This window comes from Ovis canadensis, chromosome 5 (genome assembly GCF_042477335.2).
Source record: "Ovis canadensis isolate MfBH-ARS-UI-01 breed Bighorn chromosome 5, ARS-UI_OviCan_v2, whole genome shotgun sequence".
NCBI classification, from domain to species: domain Eukaryota; kingdom Metazoa; phylum Chordata; class Mammalia; order Artiodactyla; family Bovidae; genus Ovis; species Ovis canadensis.
This window is the reverse complement of record NC_091249.1, coordinates 114,630,484-114,654,257: the sequence shown is the minus strand read 5'-3', so window position 1 is coordinate 114,654,257 and position 23,774 is coordinate 114,630,484. Positions and strand designations below refer to the sequence as shown.

At 40.9% G+C, this 23,774-nt stretch overlaps 1 protein-coding gene across 46 annotated transcripts in view; it reads right to left on the bottom strand.

Annotated features, from left to right (window-relative positions):
• Nucleotides 1-846: 846 nt before the first annotated feature.
• The window catches only part of PAM (peptidylglycine alpha-amidating monooxygenase), a 323,041-nt gene continuing 300,113 nt past the window's right edge, over nt 847-23,774 (bottom strand). For 13 of the 46 annotated variants that reach the window (XM_069590195.1, XM_069590213.1, XM_069590215.1 and 10 more), the window contains 5 exons: nt 19,138-19,237; nt 14,298-14,351; nt 5,525-5,728; nt 2,334-2,387; nt 847-1,683 (listed from right to left, as the gene is read on the bottom strand). In XM_069590195.1, the coding sequence (XP_069446296.1) occupies nt 1,508-1,683; nt 2,334-2,387; nt 5,525-5,728; nt 14,298-14,351; nt 19,138-19,237 (588 nt within the window). In that variant the 3' untranslated portion in view covers nt 847-1,507. Of the gene's footprint in view, nt 1,684-2,333; nt 2,391-5,524; nt 5,729-14,297; nt 14,352-19,137; nt 19,238-23,774 lie in introns of all 46 variants that reach the window. The other 33 variants (XM_069590225.1, XM_069590201.1, XM_069590222.1 and 30 more) reach the window with 5 other exon arrangements.

The window sequence follows — 23,774 nt, the reverse complement described above, 5'->3', positions numbered from 1 at the left end:
ATGGAAGAAACGTTAGGAACATCTTGGCTACCCAATATGTCAGGACAGTGCTGTTGTGAGTCTACATTCACTAATGTGGTGAAAGGGGCATAAAAGAGAGGTCAGAGGGAGCAAAAATGTGGTTTCACTCGACAAGGAAAGAAATCTTCCAGTTAGATCAAGTGTGTGTCAATTATGAGGGAAAAGAATCTAGGTTGTTAGATATTTTAAATAACTTAGCTAGAAGACATTTCCATTTTTTTTTTGCAAGTTAGTCTATATTGTTTTAATCTCTAATATGCCACTACTGAGATGTCTGAATTGCAAGTAGGCATTCTGAAGAAAAGGTTCTAGAGTCTGATTATTATAAAAAGAAAAGCTATCAGGTCCTTACTAAACTGAACTGACAGATTATGAAAAATATGTTTTAAAAGTAATTTGTAGTCACTGTAAGATGGAATATTCCTATAAAATACATGGATATTTGGAGTAAAATTATTCTTTAAAAACAAAAACCATTAGTAGTAACCTACACTGATGGATTAATTTGTATATGTAATTTGAGACACAGGTTTCCTCTTAGCTACAATCACCTTTTATTATTTACCTTCTGATTGTTATACAAGCAAAAATCCTCTTTGGATTTTTAGAGAAAGCCTGGTTTTCACATATATGTAAACTCGGGCTGGTTTTTAATTTATATGTGCTACATAATAAAATGGTTTCTTAATTTTAATACAATGCACTTCTTTTGAAACATTGAAAAGGTTTCACAGGTTTCACTATAGCTTAGGTTTGTGTAATTATTACAAAAGTTGTATACAAGCCCTGCAAATATGCAAAAACTGCAAAATACACTCTGACAGCTAATGCTCTGAAAACACTTTATTACACAAATTACATTCAGATTCTGAAAATAGTGATCTAACAGTGTAACCATCTAAAAATAAGACATCCCCAAAACACACCAACTGAGGAAGGAAATTAAAAAAAAAAACAATTTAAATAGAGACTTTTTTCTTTCCCTTGTTGCAATATAATGTTAGTGATTTTAAAAAAATAGGAGATTTAGCAGCTTTGTGGTCACGTAGCACAAAGTCTCTCTTCACTGCCGCAGGCTGAGAATGCTGAGCAGGAAAGGCACCAAAGAAAGACACTGGCAATGGGAGTGCTATTGGGAGGATACTGTGTTCAAGCAGAGGACGGAGTTATTTACAAACTACAGAAAAGCCTCAAAAATGCAGATGAGCAAACCTTCCATCCCTAAACGACTAGTGTGATGGAAGAAGAGGATCGCTTCTCTATCCTATGTTCATATAAAGACAATGGCACGGTGAATGAACTTTCAGGAAACTCCTCAACTAGAAACAGAAGCCAACTAATCCCAAAGGAAGTAAATAAAAGGTGTACGGTCCCACACAGACGGGTACAGTTTACAATTAAATACGCAAAACGCTCAACGTGCTCAAGGGGAAAGGAACCTGGCATCCTTGGTAAATCTCGTCAGCCTAAAAGAAAACCCCGTTTCTCAGGAGGAAGGGGTGGGGGCGGGCGGCGGGGCCGAGTACTCTTCTTCGGACTCGCTTGCGTCCTCATCTTTCTCCTGGTCGCTTCCTTCCGTGCTGAGGCGGTCGAACCCCTTCCGGCTGTAGCCCTTCCGACTGGCGAAGAAGTTGCCCAGGTTTAGGCCTCCGCCTCCCTTTCCTGGAGAAAGCGAACAGGGACAGAGGATTGAGGTAAGGTCTGCACAAATGATTTTCAGTTTCGTTATAAATTCTTCTGGGGATGGGAAAGGGCAGGTATTAGAGAGGGGGGAAAAATGACATAGAGACACTGATCCGTCAGAGTCAGAAAGATAGACTCCACAGGTTCATTAAAATAAATAAGGAAAAAACAAACAAACAAAACACCCCAAAGCTCCCCAGGATTGTGTATTTCTGCAGGATTATTTCAGCTCCTGCTTTTTCCAGGCTCTCGGGAATGGCTGTCCCCTTGAGCAGCTCTTCATTACGATGACTTTATGAAAAGGTCATCCTCACTACCACACACACTGACACACCGACAGGAGTGACAGAAAATTCGCTGAAGACAAATGGGGGGACATAAAAAAGGCAGGGAGAAGTCGATGACACAGAATGGCAAGGTGCGAAAACGAAGCTGGGGAACCTGCTGCCTTAGTCACACACTTTTGGTTGGTGCATGGTTTGCATTTGGCATTTGCGCGGGATGCTGTGTTACACACGAGGAGCCTAATTTCCAGAGAGAAAATACAAAGTATCTCCTTGCTTTTTAAAAGACATGATCTTATTGACTGTGAATCAAATGGGAAGGATTCTAAAAGGTCACACGCATACCTCTAAGTCTTCCCAGAACTCTTCCCGAACTGGCCTCAAGTTTACGTTCAGAATCTGCTAGAGAAAGAGGGCATATTTCAAAATAAGTCCCAATCACCCTCCTCAATCCATGGGCCCAGCTTTCAACACAAAATAAGGAATTAATTCCTAAATGATTAATAACAAGGTCTGGCTCCTGTCTGTATGTATTCTTAGAATTCTAAGGGGGCAAAAGGCAGCGTATCACTGTCATGCATACCAGGGCCAGAGCTGGGTTTGACTCCTACCTAGGTCTCTCATAGGCTGTGCAATCTCAAATCACTTCTCTGAGCCTCAGTTTACCTAGGTCTCTCATAGGCTGTGCAATCTCAAATCACTTCTCTGAGCCTCAGTTTACCTAGGTCTCTCATAGGCTGTGCAATCTCAAATCACTTCTCTGAGCCTCAGTTTACCTAGGTCTCTTATAGGCTGTGCAATCTCAAATCACTTCTCTGAGCCTCAGTTTACCTAGGTCTCTCATAGGCTGTGCAATCTCAAATTACTTCTCTGAGCCTCAGTTTTCTCTTCTGAAGAAAAGACAGGACCAATGACAATCCCTACCTCTCCGTAAGCATGTGACATGTTTACAAGCAGTGTTTGGTATATACACAGGAAATGCTCGGTAAATATTAGTTACCTTTATTATGACAAACTTAAAAATTACCCATAATTTGTAAAACCTTGGAAGCTTTGGTTACTACTATTTAGGAATATTGGTCTGAGGTTTTAGGCTTTCTATTAACAACAGTACATGTCCTGATTAAGGAAGCTTTGGATCCAAATGTACAGCATTTGCTTTTTACATAAGACTGAAGGCAAAAAACTTCTGAAACCCTGAGTATCTGCAGCCATACATGGTGACCCAAATTCTTGTTCCATGAAAAACTGACTTTCTCTCCTTAGGCGGAGGCTGAACTCCAGAAGGACTTGGTTTCTCCGAGTGCTGCGTGTCTCACTGCGCTCTCTGCCCTGCTTCCAACGCTCCCTTCCGGACTATGGTCAGGAAAATAAGGCTCAGGGTCCTCCCCCGAAGCCTCTAACAGGAGTGGGGGCAGCGTGGTGGAGCACAGAGCCAAGGCAGAAGGGGAGGTGGGGAGAGAAACAAGCAAGGAGGGAAGGAGAAGTTGATAAGACGGTTAGCAAGCCGACAAATGAAGACTGCAGACTGCACAAGGATGCGGGCTGGTCCTCAGTTTTGCATCCTGTGTGCCCAGCACAGTGTCTGATGTGACGCTGACAAGCTATATGGGTGTGCTGAGTAAGTGGAAGGCCTTTCACGAGGGTTATTAAAACCCTCATAGACTGGATAAGATCTATCAGGAACAAATGTTGAAAAGAGGTGAGAGGTTGGTATACTTTTAGAATTAAATGTATTAGACTAAACCATATAAGGCTGTAATTTCTTAAATAAAACATGATTGAACATGAATGGAAAAAAGGTGAGAGGCTGGTATACTTTTAGGATTAAAACAGAATTAAATGTATTCAACTGAGCCATATAAAGCTGTAATTTTTAAAACATGACTGAACATGAATGGCAATTTCATATGGTTCGACCTGGGTCCCTCAGTCTTCCCAACATACTCCTGTGAACAATATTCTGGTAGCAGCACCACGCACATGTGCTGACAGCAAAGAGGTAGATACCAAACCTTCTTGACACCCCAGCCACTCCTCCTTTAAGTGGACTGATTAGCAATATTCGTGCTATACCCTGCCCCCGGCCTCATGTATTTCTGATACTCCACATATTTATCACTGTATGTACCATCCTCTATTAATACCTTTATATGTCATTTCTTTTTTATGTCTTATCTATTCTGTGAGCTCCATTTATTTATTCCATCCTTTTCCCAGTGACTATTTATCAAATCCTCAGGGCCAGGAACCGTTATTTGTGCTGGAGATATATCAGGAAACAAGCAAACACACAAGATTCTTGCTCTTTTGAAGCTTCCATCTAATTCCATGAAGACAACGACTATATCTACTTATATTTGCCTCTGCTCAGCCCTTGGTGGGAAGAGTTAGCTGTATTTTTGAAGAGCTTTATTGACTGCAGGTGACAAGCAAGAAGTCCTAGAAAAACTCCCTTTCAAAAATTATAAATTCAAATCCTTTGGTTTTGTTTTCTGTGTCCTTTTCTGTGTCAGGGCTTTGCCGTGGGCACTGAATCCCTGCCAGTCGCCTTGGCCTGAAATTGGATCAGATGCTGTTTCTTGATCGAATGCTGTCCACCATTCTGGTCCATTAATACCTTCCCAGATGCAGCTGTAGCCTCCTGCCTCAGGACCTGGGGACCCCGCCAAGGGACTGTTTCTGAGAGGTGAGAATCACGAGTTGGATTATTTACTTATGTGGATACCTTGAAGGGAACTCAGCTACTCAGTCTGATACTATGATGATGATTCAACAAAACACTGACACCAGTATTGGACTCTCCCCTCCTTCACTCCACTCTTTTAAAACTGTCAAATGGTTTTCTGTGGAAATAACTGGTTTCCTGGGAGAGGTGAGGTTTAAGACAAGTATCTTTTATGACTTTTTATTAGTTTATTACTAATGATTATTCCTTATAATCACTGGTGTTATTAATTGAGCACTTATAGGTGCCAGGTTCTGTGATAAATGCTGTATGTACATTATTTCATTTAATCCCTACACAGCCTTGTGAGTATTGTAGCCCCACTTTACAGATGAAAAACCTCTGGCTTAGAGAGGTTAAGTAACTTGCCCAAGGTCACAGAGCTAGGGGCTAGACCCACGACTAGGGAAAAACAGACAACTTCTAAAAGACTGACCCAGGCGTTTTGAGGACTGGGCCTGTTTCTAACAGCAGGGATCTCCTCCTTCCTGACGCTTCAGCTAATTTATACAGACTCTACTCATCTACACAGTTTCATATGGAGACATCTAAGGGCTTTACACCAATGCTAAAAAGCCGTAATAGGGGGTTGGGCTTTTATCTATCCAAATTCTGAAGCTCCGGGTACATTTTTCCACTTTGATACTAACTATAGACAATATTTGGAACACAGACAATCACACTGAAAGAGGTATAGAACACTTAAAAAAAAAACACACTGAAAAAAAGGTCACAACCAAACTTTGATAATCAGGTCAAACACTCTTTCGCAGGGAGGTTCCAAATTCAAGGGGCTCGTTTTACTTGCCTCCAAAGGCCCTTGATTTTTTCCACCGAATAAATAAGGCAATGGCCAGCAGGACAACCACAGGAATAACCAGAAGGGTTGTAATGAGAACAGCCGGCACTCCGGAGCCCGGCTCTTTGACCAGCTTCTGTTTCTCTTGTATCTTCTGCAATTCTGAGGAGGCGGGTTTGTTCTCCATTTTGGTTTCAACAACTGCCTCGGATTCTTCAGGGAAAGAAGAGTTGACAATATTCAACTGACTCAAAGACTCTGTAACCCTCCCAACCGCCCCTGCCCAGGCAGATTAACGGCTGCTCACGAAGAACTTGTTGAGCTCAATGCATGCGGGGTTCAGGCTTCAATATCTGCAGCTACCGAGCTGGTACCTGTGACTGGCAAATTCCCATGGAATGGTTTTTCACCTTTAAATTGGTTTTATTTGGTTCTACCCTTTGTTTCCTCTTTAGGTATAATTCCACAGAAGATGTATCCTCCTTTTGCATTTTTTCAAAGTTAAAATGAACAGGCGACATGGTATAAGGGACCAGAATTGGTGTGCATACTGGAGTCAGATGAATCTGAGCTCGAATCCCAGTTCTTCTGTAGAGCCAGCCTGTGTAACTTTGGGCAAGTTACTTAAGTGATGTGGGCCTTAGACACCTGCTCTGTATAACTGTGAGGATGACAACGACCTCCTTCATGAAATTACTGAGCATAAATGTTTATCCTAAGGTGCTTCGTAAGTACTTATCTCCTTGTGATTTTAGTTTATGAGCCTCTTTCGTGTTCACTGAATCACTGGTGCCTCACATGCATAGTTGCATGCATTAATTCCAGAATTGGAAAAAGGGAACTGGGTCCTTTCCAGTTCTTTTCTGCAGTTTCCAGCAAGTTATAAGTGTACCTGGATGCACTGTATGTCCGTTTGTTGTTGAGGAAAATAACTTACACAGCTGTTCTGTGATATTGGCAGATCCTGGGTAGATATCAGGCCTAAAGTACTACTTGGGAAACTGGTAACAACAAAACTAAGTAAGCGATTGCAGGAATCTTAACTACTGATGCAGAATGAGGTTGAACCTTGGGATGTTCTTGTCCCCAAGAACACATACATGTGTCTGCCCAGAACCCTGTGTGTGAAGCTAGAAGTTACAACCGTGTTTGCCCAAAGGCTTACAAGGTTTCTGAACTTCAGCTTCTTGGTGTGCCCTTTTGCCCTATGATACAAATTGTATCAGATGGCCTCATGGTAATTTTGACAAAGTGGCAAGGATTAGTGTTTTAACACGATCAAAGTTTAATATGTGTAGACATATTGGAAATACTTCTCCAAGGAAGCATTTCTCAAATTACTTAAGACATTGTAAACACCGTTTACGATACACACTGCTAGGTTCCAGCTTTTTGCCTCAATATTCAGAGCAAGCTTCCTGACCGGTCTCAGTGATATCTAGGGCACACATACACTGTTTCAGGCACTCTTCTCATTTAATCATCACACCAAGCCAATGAGTGGGTGCTACTGTGATCACCACTTCACATATGGCCTCAGAGTTCTCCTTCCCTTCCCTGCACTGTCATTAAGGGGAGACCATTATTTCTCTTCTTTTATCCATGGAAGTGGGTCTTCAAACTTGAGTGGGAAAGGAGGAAAGGGATTGGTTCATAGATCTAAATGGTTCAAATTTAATCTAAGTCTCAGTTTCCAGGAAGAATAAGAGTATGATTCTTATTTTTCCTGGCTACTAGCTATTTTGTCTTTTTCTTCATTATTGTTGAAAAGGTATACAGATTGTTCTATGTTTAAGCAAAAAATAACAATAAAGTGATGATAGGATTACAAAATACAGGCCAAAGAGGTGGAGATTGGAGGACACGAAATTGCTGCCTTGGCAGAAGGATTTGTGCTTATTTGAAAGTGACTATAATCAGAGTAATTACATAGCACTTTCTACCTGTCACTTAGCGCATCTACCTAGGCCGTGGATGTTGGCTGTGCCAACTCATATGTCATTTCATTTGTAAGCCTGAGCTAGGACAGAGCTCCAGTAAAAGGAAAGAAGAACTATGATGTAGGTGACAGACTAAAAGAATCATTTTACCTTTCACAGAAAGTGTGCTGAGAATGAGGTGGGGAACTTGCTAACATGCACACACTGTACTTTAGAAATCCTTGATATCCACACCTCTTCTGTACTCTGCATGTCATCTACTAAAAATACTGGAACATTCTAACTTTTGGAACCAGGTGAAGTATGTTTAGATTTTAAATGACGCTCTACATTTTAAAGAATGAGGATAAAAAAATTTTAATTTCCTACTGTAAAAAAAGCAATATGTTGCTCTTAGATGACTTTATAAGGGGAGTAAAAAGCCTAAAAAATAGTTATCACTTAAGAGTCTAAGAATTTCACTCAAAGCATGAAGAACAATCTAAATTCTGTCACTTTTACTCTTTATCCTAAATTCTTTCACTAAAACCCCACAGTAATTCAGAGCATCCTTGATGAAGATGGAATGGAGAAGATTAGCCAGGACCTGGCGCTACTAGAAGGTGGGGGCTGCTCATTGACATTTTCCTGTCATACATGACTCCGGACAGATTAAATCGACAACAAAAATATCTTCAAACAAGCTTTCCCAGCATCTCTGCAGATACCTGGAAATAAAAATAATCCTGAAGACTGATGCATAAGAGGTGTTCTCTTTCTTCTTTAAAGCAACGCATTTAGAAAGGAAAGTGCACTCTCGTGTGAGCTCACACAGACAAGCACATGCGCGTCTCTCCCCCTTTACAGAAGGGGAGAAGCCCAGAGACCTTTGGAATGGAAATAACTGGGACAGGAAGGAGAGACATTCTAAATACACCAACACAACAATTACTACCCCATTAATCACAGATGGAACTGAAGGCTGAAGGTTTTCGATGGCATAATGGCAAGTAACATGTGAGAAGGCATGGAAAGTCCATACAGCATTAATAAGATCCTGGGCTTATTTTGGAGCCACTGAGGTTCAGTTCTGGACCATTGCAATAAAGCACATACTGCAATTAAGCACGTCACGTACATGTTTTTGGTTCCCATTGCATATGAAAGTTATGTTTATACTATACCATAGTCTATTAAGCATACAATAGCATTGTCTTAAAAAATGTACATGCTTTAATTAAAAAAAAAGTTTCTTGCAACAAATGCTATTATCTGAGCCTTCAGGAAGTCAGTAACATCAAAGATGGTGATCACGGGTCACCATAACAAATAACATTGAAAACGTTTGAAATATTTCAGGAATTACCAAAATGTGACACGGAGACAGGAAGTGAGCAAATGCTGTTGGCAAGTGGTGCCGGCAGACTTGCTCAATGCAGGGCTGCATAAGCTTTCACTTGTGAAAGACACAAAAAAGCAAAGTGCAACAAAACAAGGTATTCCTCTACACCTTTCTGGGTTGGTTTGTTTAATGCACTGTGCTTCCTCTACAATGTGTTGCTCTCCATAAGGTCTAAGATGCCAATGGCATTAGAGAATTTATTTCTATTTTCTAAAGACAGATTCACCATCATCATCTTTCACTGTGGGGTGGGAGGGGGGTAAAGGCTATGCTTTTGGAGGGATACTGGTGTGTCTGTTTTACCCTTAGGAACTTCATTTGAAAGTTTCAATCCCTTTCCTAAGTTTCTTAGCATCACAAATTCTCTTATCCCTGAAACTGCCTGAGAGCAAAATACTGGTTCAGAAACTCTGCTAATACTGATCAGTTGTGTAACCATTCAGTGGGGATGAATGTCATGAAAGGTTAGTGGAATTTCAAAATCTACAATTACCATGTATCTACAGGGTTGTTAATCTGGGAAGATGTTTCTCTCTCTCTTTTGTAAGAGCTGGTTGAGGCCAAGCTTATAGGTTGTGATAAAAGACAAAACTCTTGGCGGTCCAGCATGATTTATATTCCTTTCTGTAGTAAGAAAATAATCTTGAAAAAAAAAAAGTTTAATGAGACTCATATGGGTTCAAAGAGGACTAGAACAAGTTCATTTGGGTTTGGGTATTCCTAACTATTAAAACAGGACTGTCATGACAAGAGATTTCAGTTGAGTTTACTATTTGAACTGCTGGGAAGTTCCATGACCAAATGGACTCTGCGGTGTGCAGAGGGAGAGAGAACGTGGTCAGTGGGTGAGCACGGGTCCCCGTGACTGGCCAACCAGGGTGAGACAGGTGGCTGGGCTGTTCACAACACGCCAACCAGTACAGTCTCAGAGTTTTGGTGGGAACTATTTAAAGGTAAATTGGAAGTGGTCAAACAGGAGATGGCAAGAGTGAACACTGACATTTTAGGAATGAGTGAACTAAAATGGACTGGAATGGGTGAATTTAACTCAGATGACCATTATATCTACTACTATGGGCAAAAATCCCTTAGAAATGGAGTAGCCCTCGTAGTTAAGAAAAGACTCCAAAATGCCATTCTTGGGAACAATTTCAAAAACAACAGAATGGCCTCTGTTCACTTCAAGGCAAACCATTCAATATCACAGTAATCCAAGTCTATGCCCCAACCACTAATGTCGAAGAAGCTGAAGTTGAACAGTTCTTTGATGACCTACAAGACATTATAGAACTGACATGAAAAAAGATGTCCTTTTCAGCATAGGGGAATGGAATGCAAAAGTAGGGAGTCAAGAAAACCTGAGTAACAGCCAGTTTGGCCTTGGAGTACAAAATGAAGCAAGGCAAAAGCTAACAGTTTTGCCAAGAGAATGCACTGGTCATAGCAAACACCCTCTTTCAACAACACAAGAGAAGACTCTACACATGGATATCACCAGATGGTCAATACCAAAATCAGACTGATTATATTCTTTGCAGCCGAAGATGGAGACACTCTATCCAGTCAGCAAAAACAAGATCAGGAGCTGACTGTGGTTCAGATCATGTACTCCTTATTGACAAATTCAGACTTAAATTGAAGAAAGTAAGGAAAACCACTAAGCCATTCAGGTATGACCTAAATCAAATCCCTTATGATTATACAGTGGAAGTGAGAAATAGATTCAAGGGATTAGATCTGATAGACAGAGTGCCTGAAAAACTATGGAGGGAGGTTTGTGATATTGTCCAGGAGGCAGTGGTCAAGATCATCCCCAAGAAAAAGAAATAGAAAAAGGCAAAATGGTTGTCTGAGGAGGCCTTACAAATAGGTGAGAAAAGAAGAGAAGTGAAAGGCAAAAGATAAAAGGAAAGATATATTCATCTGAATGCAGACTTCCAAAGAATAGCAAGAAGAGGTAAGAAACCCCTCCTAAGTGATCAATGCCAGGAAATAGAGGAAAACAATAGGATGGGAAAGACTAGAGATCTCTTCAAGAAAATCAGAGATACCAAGGGAACATTTCACAATAAAGGACAGAAATGGTATGGACCTAAGAGAAGCAGAAAATATTTAGAAGAGGTGGCAAGGACACACAGAAGAACTATACAAAAAAGATCTTAATGACCCAGATAACCACGATGGTGTGATCACTCACCTAGAGCCAGACATCTTGGAGTGCAAAGTCAAGTAGGCCTCAGGAAGCATCGCTACAAACAAAGTTAGTGGAGGTGATGGAATTCAAGTTGAGCTATTTCAAATCCTAAAAGATGATGCTGTGAAAGTGCTACACTCAATATGCCAGCAAATTTGGAAAACTCAGCAGTGGCCACAGGACTGGAAAAGGTCAGTTTTCATTCTAATCCCAAAGAAAGGCAATGCCAAAAATGTTCAAACTACCACACAATTATACTCATCTTGCGTGTTAGCGAAGTAATTCTCAAAATTCTCCAACCTAGGCTTCAACAGTATGTGAACCGTGAACTTCCCAATGTTCAAGCTGGATTTAGAAAAGGCAGAGGAACCAGAGATCAAATTGCCAACGTCCACTGGATCATAAAAAAAAGCAAGAGAATTCCAGAAAAACATCTACTTCCGCTTCATTGACTAACTAAAGCCTTTGACTGTGTAAATCACAACAAACTGTGGAAAATCCTACAAGAGATAGGAATACCAGACCACCTTACCTGCCTCCTAAGAAATCTATATGCAGGTCAGGAAGCAACAGTTGAAACTGGACATGGAACAATGGACTGTATCCACACTGGGAAAGGATACATCAAGGCTGTATATTGTTACCCTACTTACATAACTTAGATGCAGAGTACATTAGGTGAAATGCTGCGATGGGTGAAGCACGAGCTGGAATCAAGACTGCCGGGAGAAATACCAATCACCTCAGATATGCACATGATACCACCCTTATGGCAGAAAGTGAAGAGGAACTAAAGAGCCTCTTGATGAAAGTGAAAGATGAGAGTGAAAAAGTTTGCTTAAAGCTCAACATTCAAAAAATGAAGATTAGGCATCTGGCCCATCACTTCATGGCAAATAGATGGGGAAACAATGCAAACAGTGACAGCCTTTATTTTCTAGGGCTCCAGAATCACTGCAGATGGTGATTGCAGTCATGAGATTAAAAGATGCTTGCCACTTGGAAGAAAAGTTATGACCAACCTAGACAGCATATTCAAAAGCAGAGATATCACTTTGCCAACAAAGCTCTGTATAGTCAAAGTTATGGTTTTTTCAGTAGTCATGAATGCATGTGATAGTTGGACCATAAAGAAAGCTCAGCACCCAAGAACTGATGCTCTTGTACTGCAGTGTTGGAGAAGACTCTTGAGAATTCCTTGGACTGCAAGGAGATCAAGCCAGTCCATCCTAAAGGAAATCAGTCCTGAATATTCATTGGAAGGACTGATGCTGAAGCTGATGCTCCAATACTTTGGCCTTTGGGTACATGATGTGAAGAACTGACTCATTAGAAAAGATCTGGATGCTAGGAAAGATTGAAGACAGGAGGAGAAAGGGACAATAGAGGAAGAGATGATTGGATGGTGTTACCGACTCAATAGACATGAGTTTGGATCAAGGTCTGGGAGTTGGTGATGGACAGGGAAGCCTGTCGTGCTGCAGTCCATGGGGTCACAAAGAGTTGGACACGAGTGAGCAACTGAACCGACTGATTTAAATAGAAACGGTGTGAGGCTACTTTGAAATCCAGCAATTTCAGAATAAACTACAACTATCACCAATCTGTAATTCTTGGAAGAACTTAAGGTGAATGAATTGGTGGTACTCATTTCTCCTCAACAGGACAGTAACAGTGGTTCAGAACATAGCTTTGGTGCCAGGCTGGCTTAAATTCTGGTTTTACCGTTTAATATCTTAGTATTAATTCTGTTCCTCTATTTCCTCACATACGTAAAATGAGGATAAGAGCAATTATCATTTGGTTGGTGTAAAGATTAAACGTAATTTTTGTATAGCCCCTTTTTGTGCTCCATAAGTGATGGCTATTATTTATAATAGTATCTTTTCCAACATCTCTATTTCAGGGCAAACAGAACTTATCAATAATTCTATATATAACAGTAACAGAAAATAGGAACTTTTTCAATATGAGTGTTGTATGAATGTCACTCAGTAGTGTCACCTGGGTATAATCTCTACAAATGCCAAACAGTTGCTATTTACTTATTTTATAATATTGTCTTACCCCTTTCAACCTTGAGCCGGCTATATTTTCTTATCTGCCTATATAAAATCCCTAAACTCCCTCTTGCTTCTCGTTTCTTTTCATGTCTTTTCCACCTGCTTTCATGAGAAAGGAAAACAAGTAAGCCTGCGGTTAAGTCTTAATATCTAGGAGAATAATTTGTAAAGTAACTAAGAAATGAGCCACTTGGCTACTTAAACATTAGGAACACCTCTAGTGAGTTCTTAACTACACATAACCATGTCAAATCCCTGCAAATAGTGAAAATGTATAAATATAAACTGAAGCTAAGAAAGGCAGAAAATAATTTGACTGGGATTCCAAATGAATCTGATAGTTTTACCAGTACCACATTCTATTTCCCTATGCCTTCCAATATACACCAAAGAGAGAGAGGCTCAGATAGGAAAGAATCTGCCTGCAATGCAGGAGACCTGGGTTTGTTCCCTGGGTCAGGAAGATCCCTTGACGAAGGGAAAGGCTACCCATTGGAGTATTCTTGCCCGGAGAATCCCATGGACAGAGGAGCCTGGTGGGCTATAGTCCATGGGGTCCAACAGAGTGGGACATGGCTGAGCAACTACCACTTTCGCATATGCATATAAGTATGTGTGCATACACGTAGAGTCCTTACAGGCTACAAGCATCTTGAAGTCAGGCACAGTTTCATTTCCCTTAAACCTGCTGTGTCTTACACACAGATGGCCCACAGTAAATGTTGGGGACTGAATGGTAGTAAGACTAGAGCTTAGGGAGCAGCTAATCTTTTCAGGCCCCTATATTATTAACTCACCAAAGATATTTTTCACTCTAATGATTAGAGTCCATAAACGAAGACCTTTTGCAGTGTGCTGGAGGTTATTTTTCTAATTGGCTGAGGTTGAAATACTTCCAGAAGTGACCAACTGGCTTTTTCCCTCTCTAAACGTCTCTGGCCCACTTGTAGGTTTCTTACATCCCCGATCACTTTTCATCACTTGAAACTGGTGAATTTGAGCTCATTATTACTATTCCAGTTTATCAGAAAAAGCAGTGGCAACATGTAGGCATAAAGGCTCAAGTACATAGTAGAAGTTAGTAGATAATTTACTGTGTTGTATTATATTTTTACCTGAAAAATTTTAAGTACAATCAAGAGCCATAAATGCATTCAATACAAACCGCCCTGGGTTTCACAGGCATAAGAGGAATCTGACCAACCTCTGATTTCCTGAACCTCAATGCCAGCCTTCTTAACTGATCGATGTTCCATTTCTGTAACACAGCAAAGCAAGTAGAGAGAAAAATCAGAATTCCCACCCGCAAAAATTTGAAACCTTAATTTTGATATTCATTTTTCTCAGCAGAAAAATTTCTTTAATTCATCAAATACATTTTTATACTACAAAAAGTTTAATATTACAAATCACTAATTAATTAGGTACCAGATCCTAGAATCCTGAATAAAATCCTCCTAGGGAAAGCTGAAATAATATCTCTAAGATCTTTGTCTATAAAACAAGATTTTCCAAGTGAAGTCTATAATCCTGTATTATTTCTGAAATATCAAGGAGCCCTGTTTTCATGTGGACATCTCAGACTGATCACTGGATCTGTCACGTTTGATTATCAGTCTTCTAGCTGACAAACTGATTTGCCTAGTTAAATACTACAACATAGATACACAAGACTCTTGTTCAGCCTCCCATGGCAGTGTTACCGTTCCCAAGGTACTGTTTTCCAGATTTATGATTTGGTTGTCTTCTGGACTATGCAGAAGGCTTCTCTCTCAAAGCTGAATGCTGTACTGCAGTGCTTCTCAATCGGGATATTTCAAACCAACTTGGGAAGTCTTTCCAAGATACTCATATTATAACACCTCCTTTTCCTGCAGATTATGAGTGAGGTCTGGCCATGTTGCTCTGAAAACCTTCCCCAGGTGACTCAGGTATGCATCTCTGTTTAGTACCAACCCCTGGAGTGGAACTGGAATACTGGAATTAAAGTGGCTTAGACAGAAGTCTTAATGAGTTCAAGTATCATGTTCCTATGCGTAAAATGAAGATACTAATTAGACTTCTGAAATTTTTTTCCATCTTTAAGGGTATTTAATCATTTATTTTTATTCTGAAAAGCCTGATTTCAGTCATGCAACTGAGAATTATCCATCTCTCCTTGCTTTCTTATCTGCCCAAACCCTCTGGTTTTTCTTTGTGGAGACAGGTGGTAGGACAGGCGTGCTTACAGGGGAGTCTGCAGCTACTGCCGAAGGGCATCAGTCCTCAGGCACCTCTGTGCACTCAGCCCTAACTAGGACTTTATTCAGTTCAGTTCAGTTCAGTCACTCATTCATGTCCGACTCTCTGCAACCCCATGCACTGCAGCACGCCAGGCTTCCCTGTCCATCACCAACTCCTGGAGCTTGCTCAAACTCATGTCCATGGAGTTGTGGTGCCATCCAACCATCTCATCCTCTGTTGTCCCCTTCTCCTCCCACCTTCAATCTTTCCCAGCAATCAGGGTCTTTTCAAATGAGTCAGTTCTTCGCATCAGGTGGCCAAAGTATTGGAGTTTCAGCTTCAGGACCAGTCCTTCCAGTGAATATTCAGGACTGATTTCCTTTAGGATGGACTTGTTTGATCTCCTTGCAGTCTAAGGGATTCTCAAGCATCTTCTCCAATACCACAGTTCAAAAGCATCAACTCTTTGGTGCTCAGCTTTCCTTATAGTCCAACTCTCACACCCACACATGACTATTGGAAAAACCACAGGTTTGACTAGATAGACCTTTGTTGGCAAAGTAATGTCTCTGCTTTTTAATATGCTGTCTAGGTTGGTCACAGCTTTTCTTCCAAGGAGCAAGCATCTTTTAATTTCATGGCTGCAGTCACTGAAGTGATTTTGGAGCCCAACAAAATAAAATCTGTCACTGTTTCCATTGTTTTCCCATTTAATTGCCATGAAGTGATGGGACCAGATGTCATGATCTTAGTTTTCTGAATGTTGAGTTTTAAGCCACCTTTTTCACTCTCCTCTTTCACCTTCATCGAGAGGCTCTTTAGTTCTTACTAGCTTTCTGCCATAAGGGTGGTACTGTCTGCGTATCTGAGGTTATTGATATTTCACCCAGCAATCTTGATTCCAGCTTGTGCTTCATCCAGCCTGGCATTCTGCATGATGTACTCTGCATACAAGTTAAATAAGCAGGGTGACAATATACAACCTTGAAGTACTCCTTTCCCTATTTGGAACCAGTCTGTTGTCCCATGTCCAGTTCTAACTGTTGCTTCTTGACCTGCATACAGATTTCTCAGGAGGCAGATCAGATGATCTGGTATTCCCATCTCTTTAAGAATTTTCCACAGTTTATTGTGATCCACAGAGTCAAAGGGTTTGGCCTAGCCAATAAAGCAGAAGTAGATGTTTTTCTGGAACTCTCTTGCTTTTTCAATGATCCACCAGATGTTGGCAATTTGATCTCTGGTTCCTCTGCTTTTTCAAAATCCAGCTTGAACATATGAAAGTTCACTGTTTACGTACTGTTGAATCCTGCCTTGGACAATTTTGTGCATTACTTCGCCAATGTGTAAGATGAGCTGAAACTCCAATACTCTGGCCACCTGATGTGATAGTTTGAACATTCTTTGGCATTGTCTTTCTTTGGGACTGGAATGAAAACTGACCTTTTCCAGTCCTGTGGCCACTGCTGAGTTTTCCAAATTTGCTGGCATACTGAGTGCAGCACTTTTACAGCATCACGTTTTAGGACTTGAAATAGCTCAACTGGAATTCTATCATGTCCACTAGTTTTGTTCGTAGTTTGCTTCCTAAGGCCCACTTGACTTTGAACTCCCTGATGTCTGGCTCTAGTTGAATGATCACATCATCATGATTATCTGGGTCGTGAAGATCTTTTTGTACAGTTTTTCCATGTATTCTTGCCGACTCTTCTTAATATCTTCTGCTTCTGTTTGGTCCATACCCTTTCTGTCCTTTATTGTGCCCATCTTTGCATAAAATGTTCCCTTGGTATCTCTAATTTTCTTGGAGAGATCTCTGGTCTTTCCCATTCTATTGTTTTCCTCTATTTCTTGGCACTGGTCACTGAGGAAGGCTTTCTTATCTCTCCTTGATATTCTCTGGAACTCTAAATTCAGATGAATATATCTTTCCTTTTCTCCTTTGCTTTTTGCTTCTCCTCTATTCACAGGTATTTGTAAGGTCTCCTCAGACAACCATTTTGCCTTTTTCTATTTCTTTTTCTTGGGGATGGTCTTGATCACCGCCTCCTGTACAGTGTCACAAACCTCCATCCATAGTTCTTCAGGCATTCTATCAGATCTAATCCCTTGAATCTATTTCTCACTTCCACTGTATAATTGTAAGGGGTTTGATTTAGGTCATACCTGAATGATCTTGTGGTTTTCCCCACTTTTTTCAAATTAAGTCTGAATTTGACAATAAGGAGTTCATGGCCTGAGCCACAGTCAGCTCCTGATCTTGCTTTTGCTCACTGTATAGAGCTTCTCCATCTTTGGCTGCAGAAAATATAATGAATCTGATTTCGGTGTTGAACATCTGGTGATGAACATGTGTAGAGTCTTTCCTTGTGTTGTTGGAAGAGAGTGTTTGCTATGACCAGTGCATTCTCTTGGCAAAAGTCTGTTAGCCTTTGCCCTGCTTCATTCTGTACTCCAAGGCCAAACTTGCCTGTTACTCCAGGTATCTCTTGACTCCCTACTTTCACATTCTAGTGAATCTAGTCCCTTATAATGAAAAGGACATCTTTTTTGGGTGTTAGTTCTAGAAGGTCTTGTAGGCCTTCATAGAACTGTTCAACTTCAGCTTCTTCAGCATTACTGTTCGGGGCATAGACTTCAATTACCTTGATATTGAATGGTTTGCCTTGGAAATGAATAGAGATCATTCTGTCGTTTTTGAGACTGCATCCAAGTACTGCATTTCAGATTCTTTTTTTGACTATGAGGGCTACTCTATTTCTTTTAAGGGATTCTTGCCCAAGACCTGTATGCTATACGATTAAAGTTTTTGGACTCATTGTTATATCTTGTATTTTTTCCTTGTTATAATTTTCATTTGTCCTTATTATAAGTAGTATTTCTTACCTTCATCAAGGCCACCAGTCTTTATTTTTTCTCTATTTACAGAAATCTGTTGTAACTCCCAATACCTCAAATTTATTATCCTCAATTCTTCTCCTTAACCTCATCTTCTCTCCCTGTTTGTACCCTGACATATTTTAAAAGCATTTCTGGACACTGAGTTTTATGGCCTCTTAAGTATTTGGTATTGTTCAAGTTAGAAAGCTTAAGTTTTTTAGTAGAAAAAGGCTAGTTTAGAGGCTAGTTTAGAATACCCTGTAAGAATTAGAAATAGTGTCCAAAGTACAATTGGAAATCCCCAAACTAGCTGGGCCTGATCCTGATTGAGACGCTCTTCTGTCCCCAGACATGATTTGTGAATTCATGAAAAGACAGTTCAGTGTTTTGAACAACGTGAAGTCTGAAGGGAAAATGCAGAGTGCCTCCTGTTTGGGATGAAACATGTCTGACTCAGATACTGGTCTTCTGAGATGCTCCTCAGCTACTGAGAGCCGAAGAGCCACTTGGGAAGTGATGCCTCCCTCAGCCTCTCTTCTTTGCCAGAGCCAGCTCCTCCCTGTAGAGCTAAGTAGGAATTAATGTGGGCTTTCAATGTAATAGACATTGCTTCAGGCATCAAGAATTTCCTGTGGAATATCTGTGGAAACGAGGGGATAACTTCCAGCAGGAAAAAAAAAAATGTTGCTTCCCACTTTAAAGACATTTAATCCCTGAAATGACTACCAAAGAGGTCTTTTAACAACTGCCAATCATACCTTGGGGTTGCAAAGAGTCGGACACTACTGAGCGACTGAACTGAACTGAAGTGAACGGAATCATACCTTGAGTTCCTACACTGCTAACCATAAAAAGAGAAGGACAAGCACATTTGTTTTCACATGTTTTTAAGCAATAAACCTGAGTGGAAAGTGTGGACAATCACGCTGTAAAAGCCGTACTTTCGGTTGAGGTGAACTTCCACACGGTGTTGGTGTGAGCGTCTCCGACATAGACGGTCCCGTCCTCGGATGCAGCGATGTCGTGGGGCATGTCGAAGTGCTGCCGGAACAAGAAGCACACGGTAAGGGCGAGCCTGCGCCCGGTTCTTCATGAAGAGGCGGAAAGGCACAGCAGAGCACACGAGAGAACCACACGCATGCGACTCAAACCAAAGAAACAGCGATGGAAGCAGCTCAAGACCAAAGATTTGAGTCATCCATTCACGCACTGGACACCGCCTCCGCCAGACCTAATTCTATGAGGTGGGAAACGCCCTGGCAGCCTCAACACTGACTTCAAGTCTTATAAAAAGCGAACATTTACAAAAGGATTACTTTTTTACAGTGTTGCTGAGTTGGTGTTATGCCATTTATCTAATTGTTTATATTTGTCTAATTATTTATATTTATTTTTGCCTTCAGGCTTTCTTCATAGCTCAGTTAGTAAAGAATCTACCTGCAATGCAGGAGACCTGGTTCTGGAAGATTCGCTGGAGAAGGGAAAGGCTACCCACTCCAGTATTCTTGGTTTTCCCTTGTGGCTCAGCTGGTAAAGAATCCGCCTGCAATGAGGGAGATCTGGGTTCGATCCCTGGGTCAGGAAGGTTCCCTGGAGAAGGGAAAGGCTACCCACTCCAGTATTCTGGCCTGGAGAATTCCATGGATTATATAGTCCATGGGGTTGCAAAGAGTCTAACATAACTGAGCGACTTTCACTTTTCCCTTTTGCCCTCATAGTTTTTCTAACTTTGACCATTGTCAAATTTGCTGGCTTTATTTAGACAACTGAAAAGGACCCCTCAGCGACCCCATGGACTACAGCCTTCCAGGCTCCTCCATCGATGGGATTTTCCAGGCAAGAGTGCTGGAGTAGGGTGCCATTGCCTTCTCCAAAAAAGGACCAGGCATTAGTTTTTTTTTTTTTTTTTAATTCCCATCAAGCTATGATACACTTCCTTAAAAAGTATTTATGTGTTACTGAGAAGAGGAATCATTTTAAAGATTCAGGGCATTCTGATTATTTCTGAAATGCATATTAAGAGCTCTGCAGTAATATGGCATACTCCTACTCTGGAGCTCAGTGTTGACAATATTTTCTTTCAGCAAAGGACACAAATGGAGTGTTCCCTCCAGTATTTGCTGGCTTTTGTGCCTGCTGCAGCTACACTGGCATTTTACGATGTCTTTCTGCACCACACATTTTCATTTCAACATCATGCCATCTCACTCATGAGGACACAGCAGAAAGGGCAGCTCTCTTATGTGACTTTCTCAGGGTCACCAGGCTAGTTCCTGGAAAAGCAGGCTGAAAATGCTGGGCAGCTGACATTTCCATCTTTCTACCGAAGCTTTCAAAGGTGCCATGTGTCCACCAGTTGGCAGGAGATGGATGGTATTTTCACCTTTGAAGCCAGGAGGCCTGCCTAGAATGAGTACACCATTCTAAAAAATATGATCAGTGAGTATGAACAGGAACATTATCCTGACTGTGGGCTTATCAGCCAGCCTCTGTCCACTTTGGTTTGCTGAGTGTAAGGGTGCTAAGGAGGCAAGCTTCTGTTCTTAGCTCACCGAGAAAGGGCCAGAATACATGCTCTGGTGAAACTACTGTCTTTTAAAATCAGCAACAATTGGTCACATTGAAAAGAAAAACATGAGACAGCCCACGCCAAGGAGGCGCCTTCCTTCAGACTATCAAATGAGCTTGACAAAAGAACAGGAGAAGGACAGAGAGCCAGGAATCCAAACGCTGCCTTGTTGCAGTCTCCTCAGCCAGTCAGGAAATGTTCATCATCATTTGGGGTTCACCTGATTGGTGGCAAAAAGACTGGAAAATCACAGGGAGTTCCTCTTATCTACAAAAACACGTTTTAAAAAACCGGTTTGCAAACAAGGAGATCAAATCAGTCCATCCTAAAGGAAATCAACCCTGAATATTCATTGGAAGGACTGATGATGAAGCTCCAGTACTTTGGCCACCTGATGTGAAGAACTGACCCAGTGGAAAAGACTCTGATGCTGGAAAGATTGAAGATGGGAGGAGAAGGGGACGACAGAGGATGAGATGGTTGGATGACATCATCGATGGACATGAGTTTGAACAAATTTCAGGAGATAGTGAAAAACAGGGAAGCCTGGTGCGCTGCAGTCCATAGGGTCACAAAGAGTTGGACGTGACTTAGGAATGAACAACAACAATATGGTTGTAAAGTACTTCACATTTTCTGATGGGAAAGATATTATAATAGGTGGAGGAACAAAGGTGGGGGGGTAATGTTTGAACTGTTCATTGGAAGGGCCATCAGTTCAAGGCTATAACAACAGTGAACCTCTATCTGTGGTTCTCACACTGATCCAGGGTAACAAGAGTTCAGTGGAAATATTTTGGGGCCACAGGAGGGGTTCAGGGGAAGCTTAGTGAAGGGGACTTTGAGACCCCTATTCCTACTGCAGTCACAGGCACTCAACTAATCTTTTCAATGCATTATTTCACTGCTCGGTGTCAACTGAAACAACATTATGTTGTCAGATTTAGGGCTAAGTTTTACAACTTCAGCATCGAAAAGATTTAGAGATCTTCTACTCTACACTTTGACATCTTCTCTTGAGGTACTTCTCCCTAACAAAATCAAATTATAGAGGAAAGAATGCTAGCATCCTCCTGGGCATCTGGTGACACAGCCCAGAGCAATCTGCCCTCAACAGCTTGTATTTTGTTTTAAAAATTCATAAGGAATTTGTGTTCTCCATAGCCTAACTACGTGTGCTTTAAACAAGATAAGTTGAAACTTACTTAATATTAAGTAAAATCATTCTATAAGAAATTGGTTCATGTTATGATTTAATACGTCCCCTGGCCTCAATATTAAACACATTTTAAAGTATAAAACATCTGTGTTTAAGATCCAGGTGTGCTACGTCCTGTGTGGCTTTGGATAGGTAACTTCCCTTGTGTGAACCTCAGGCTCAAATACTGTCAAATACTGTGATTTTAATCTCCATAGTTAGGGTCGGAGAAATAACATGAATCTGGGGTTACTGTTCCCTTTTTTCTTTCTTTCTTTCTTTTTTTTAGTATTGCGCAGTGGGGATTATTTCCTTCCTCTTCCACATGAGCAGCCGTGCAAATAAAGAAGACAAAAAAATTCCAGCCTGAAGGGTGTGTGTGAAGGCAGATGGCAGGACCACAGTCTTTGCTGTGATTATGGGAGAAGAATGTGGAGAGCAACGATAGATCTTTTGCCCTCAGAACTTTCTGACACCGTTTGGTAGAATCATCTTTCTCTACTGTCCTACCATCTCGGTTCGGCTGCACAGGGATAAAGATGGAGACTGTAGATTCCAACATAAACATTCCTAAAGAATGTCATGGAAGAGGGAGGTCTGAACTACATAAAGGCACGAGCAGTGGACAGGAGCAAACAGTGGCACAGACTCAGTATGTAAAACTTGACTTTTGACTTGAAGGAAAAAGCACTTCTTACATAAGAGTGAAGTGAAGTGAAGTCGCTCAGTCGTGTCCGACTCTTTGCGACCCCATGGACTGTAGCCTACCAGGCTTCTCCATCCGTGGGATTTTCCAGGCAAGAATACTGGAGTCGGTTACCATTTCCTTCTCCAGGGGATCTTCCCGACCCAGGGATCGAACCCAGGTCTCTCGCATTGGAGGCAGGTGCTTTAACCTCTATGCCACCAGGGAAGCCCCATAAGAGTAAGTAATAATAAGAGTAAGTAATAATATTGCACCATATTAGTCTCCTCACCCAAACTTAATCTTTGTGATGATAATCTAAATGAAAAGTCTGAGAGATTCACAGATGGGTTTCAACTTACTGAGTCAACACAGAATACATTTTATGTTTCGGTGTAATAGCAACTCTTGTTTATTGAAAGGAAAAGCAAATTTCGCCTTGGAGTCAGAGTCTCTTTTCCAGTTTGCTGTACTGACCCATATATTGTGACTTTCTCATCATGGGATGTCTGATGAATACTGATGTTCAGGCACAAGGCTTCCTGAAACCTTCATTCAGGGATGCTTATATTTTTATGACACTAAAGCTTATTAAGAATCTAGCCTCTAGCTTAGCACTTGGTGTTGCTCTCTAGATGCACATTTGAATTAAAAGTTAATATCCCAATTGACACAGTATTTTATTATTTAAAGAACAATCAAGCAAACACTGAAAACAAAGTGAAGTTCTGACAGGAAGTGAAGTATCCCTCACTTTATCAACAGATATGAAGAAGCTCAAAGTGGCAAAGCAATGAAGATCAGATAATCAATAAGGATCTGAAACACTACTGAAATAAAACATCTATTATCAGTCTAATGAATTTGTTTCTGAAGGGCTATTATGAGCAGGCATTTGATTGTTTATTGCTTTTTAGGTGAAATACTTGCATGAAAAGTCTTGCTTGTTATATCAATTTATCAAAAGAAACTAAAAAAAAAAAGAAAGAAAGAAATTGGTACTGGAATCTTTACTTCAGATTTAGTTTGGTTCAACGTGGATCCTGTAAGTTTTGCTAAAACTCCATTTGAAGGAAAGGCTGTGCCCTGTCCTGTTCACTATCATAGCCTTAGTATCTAGTATAAT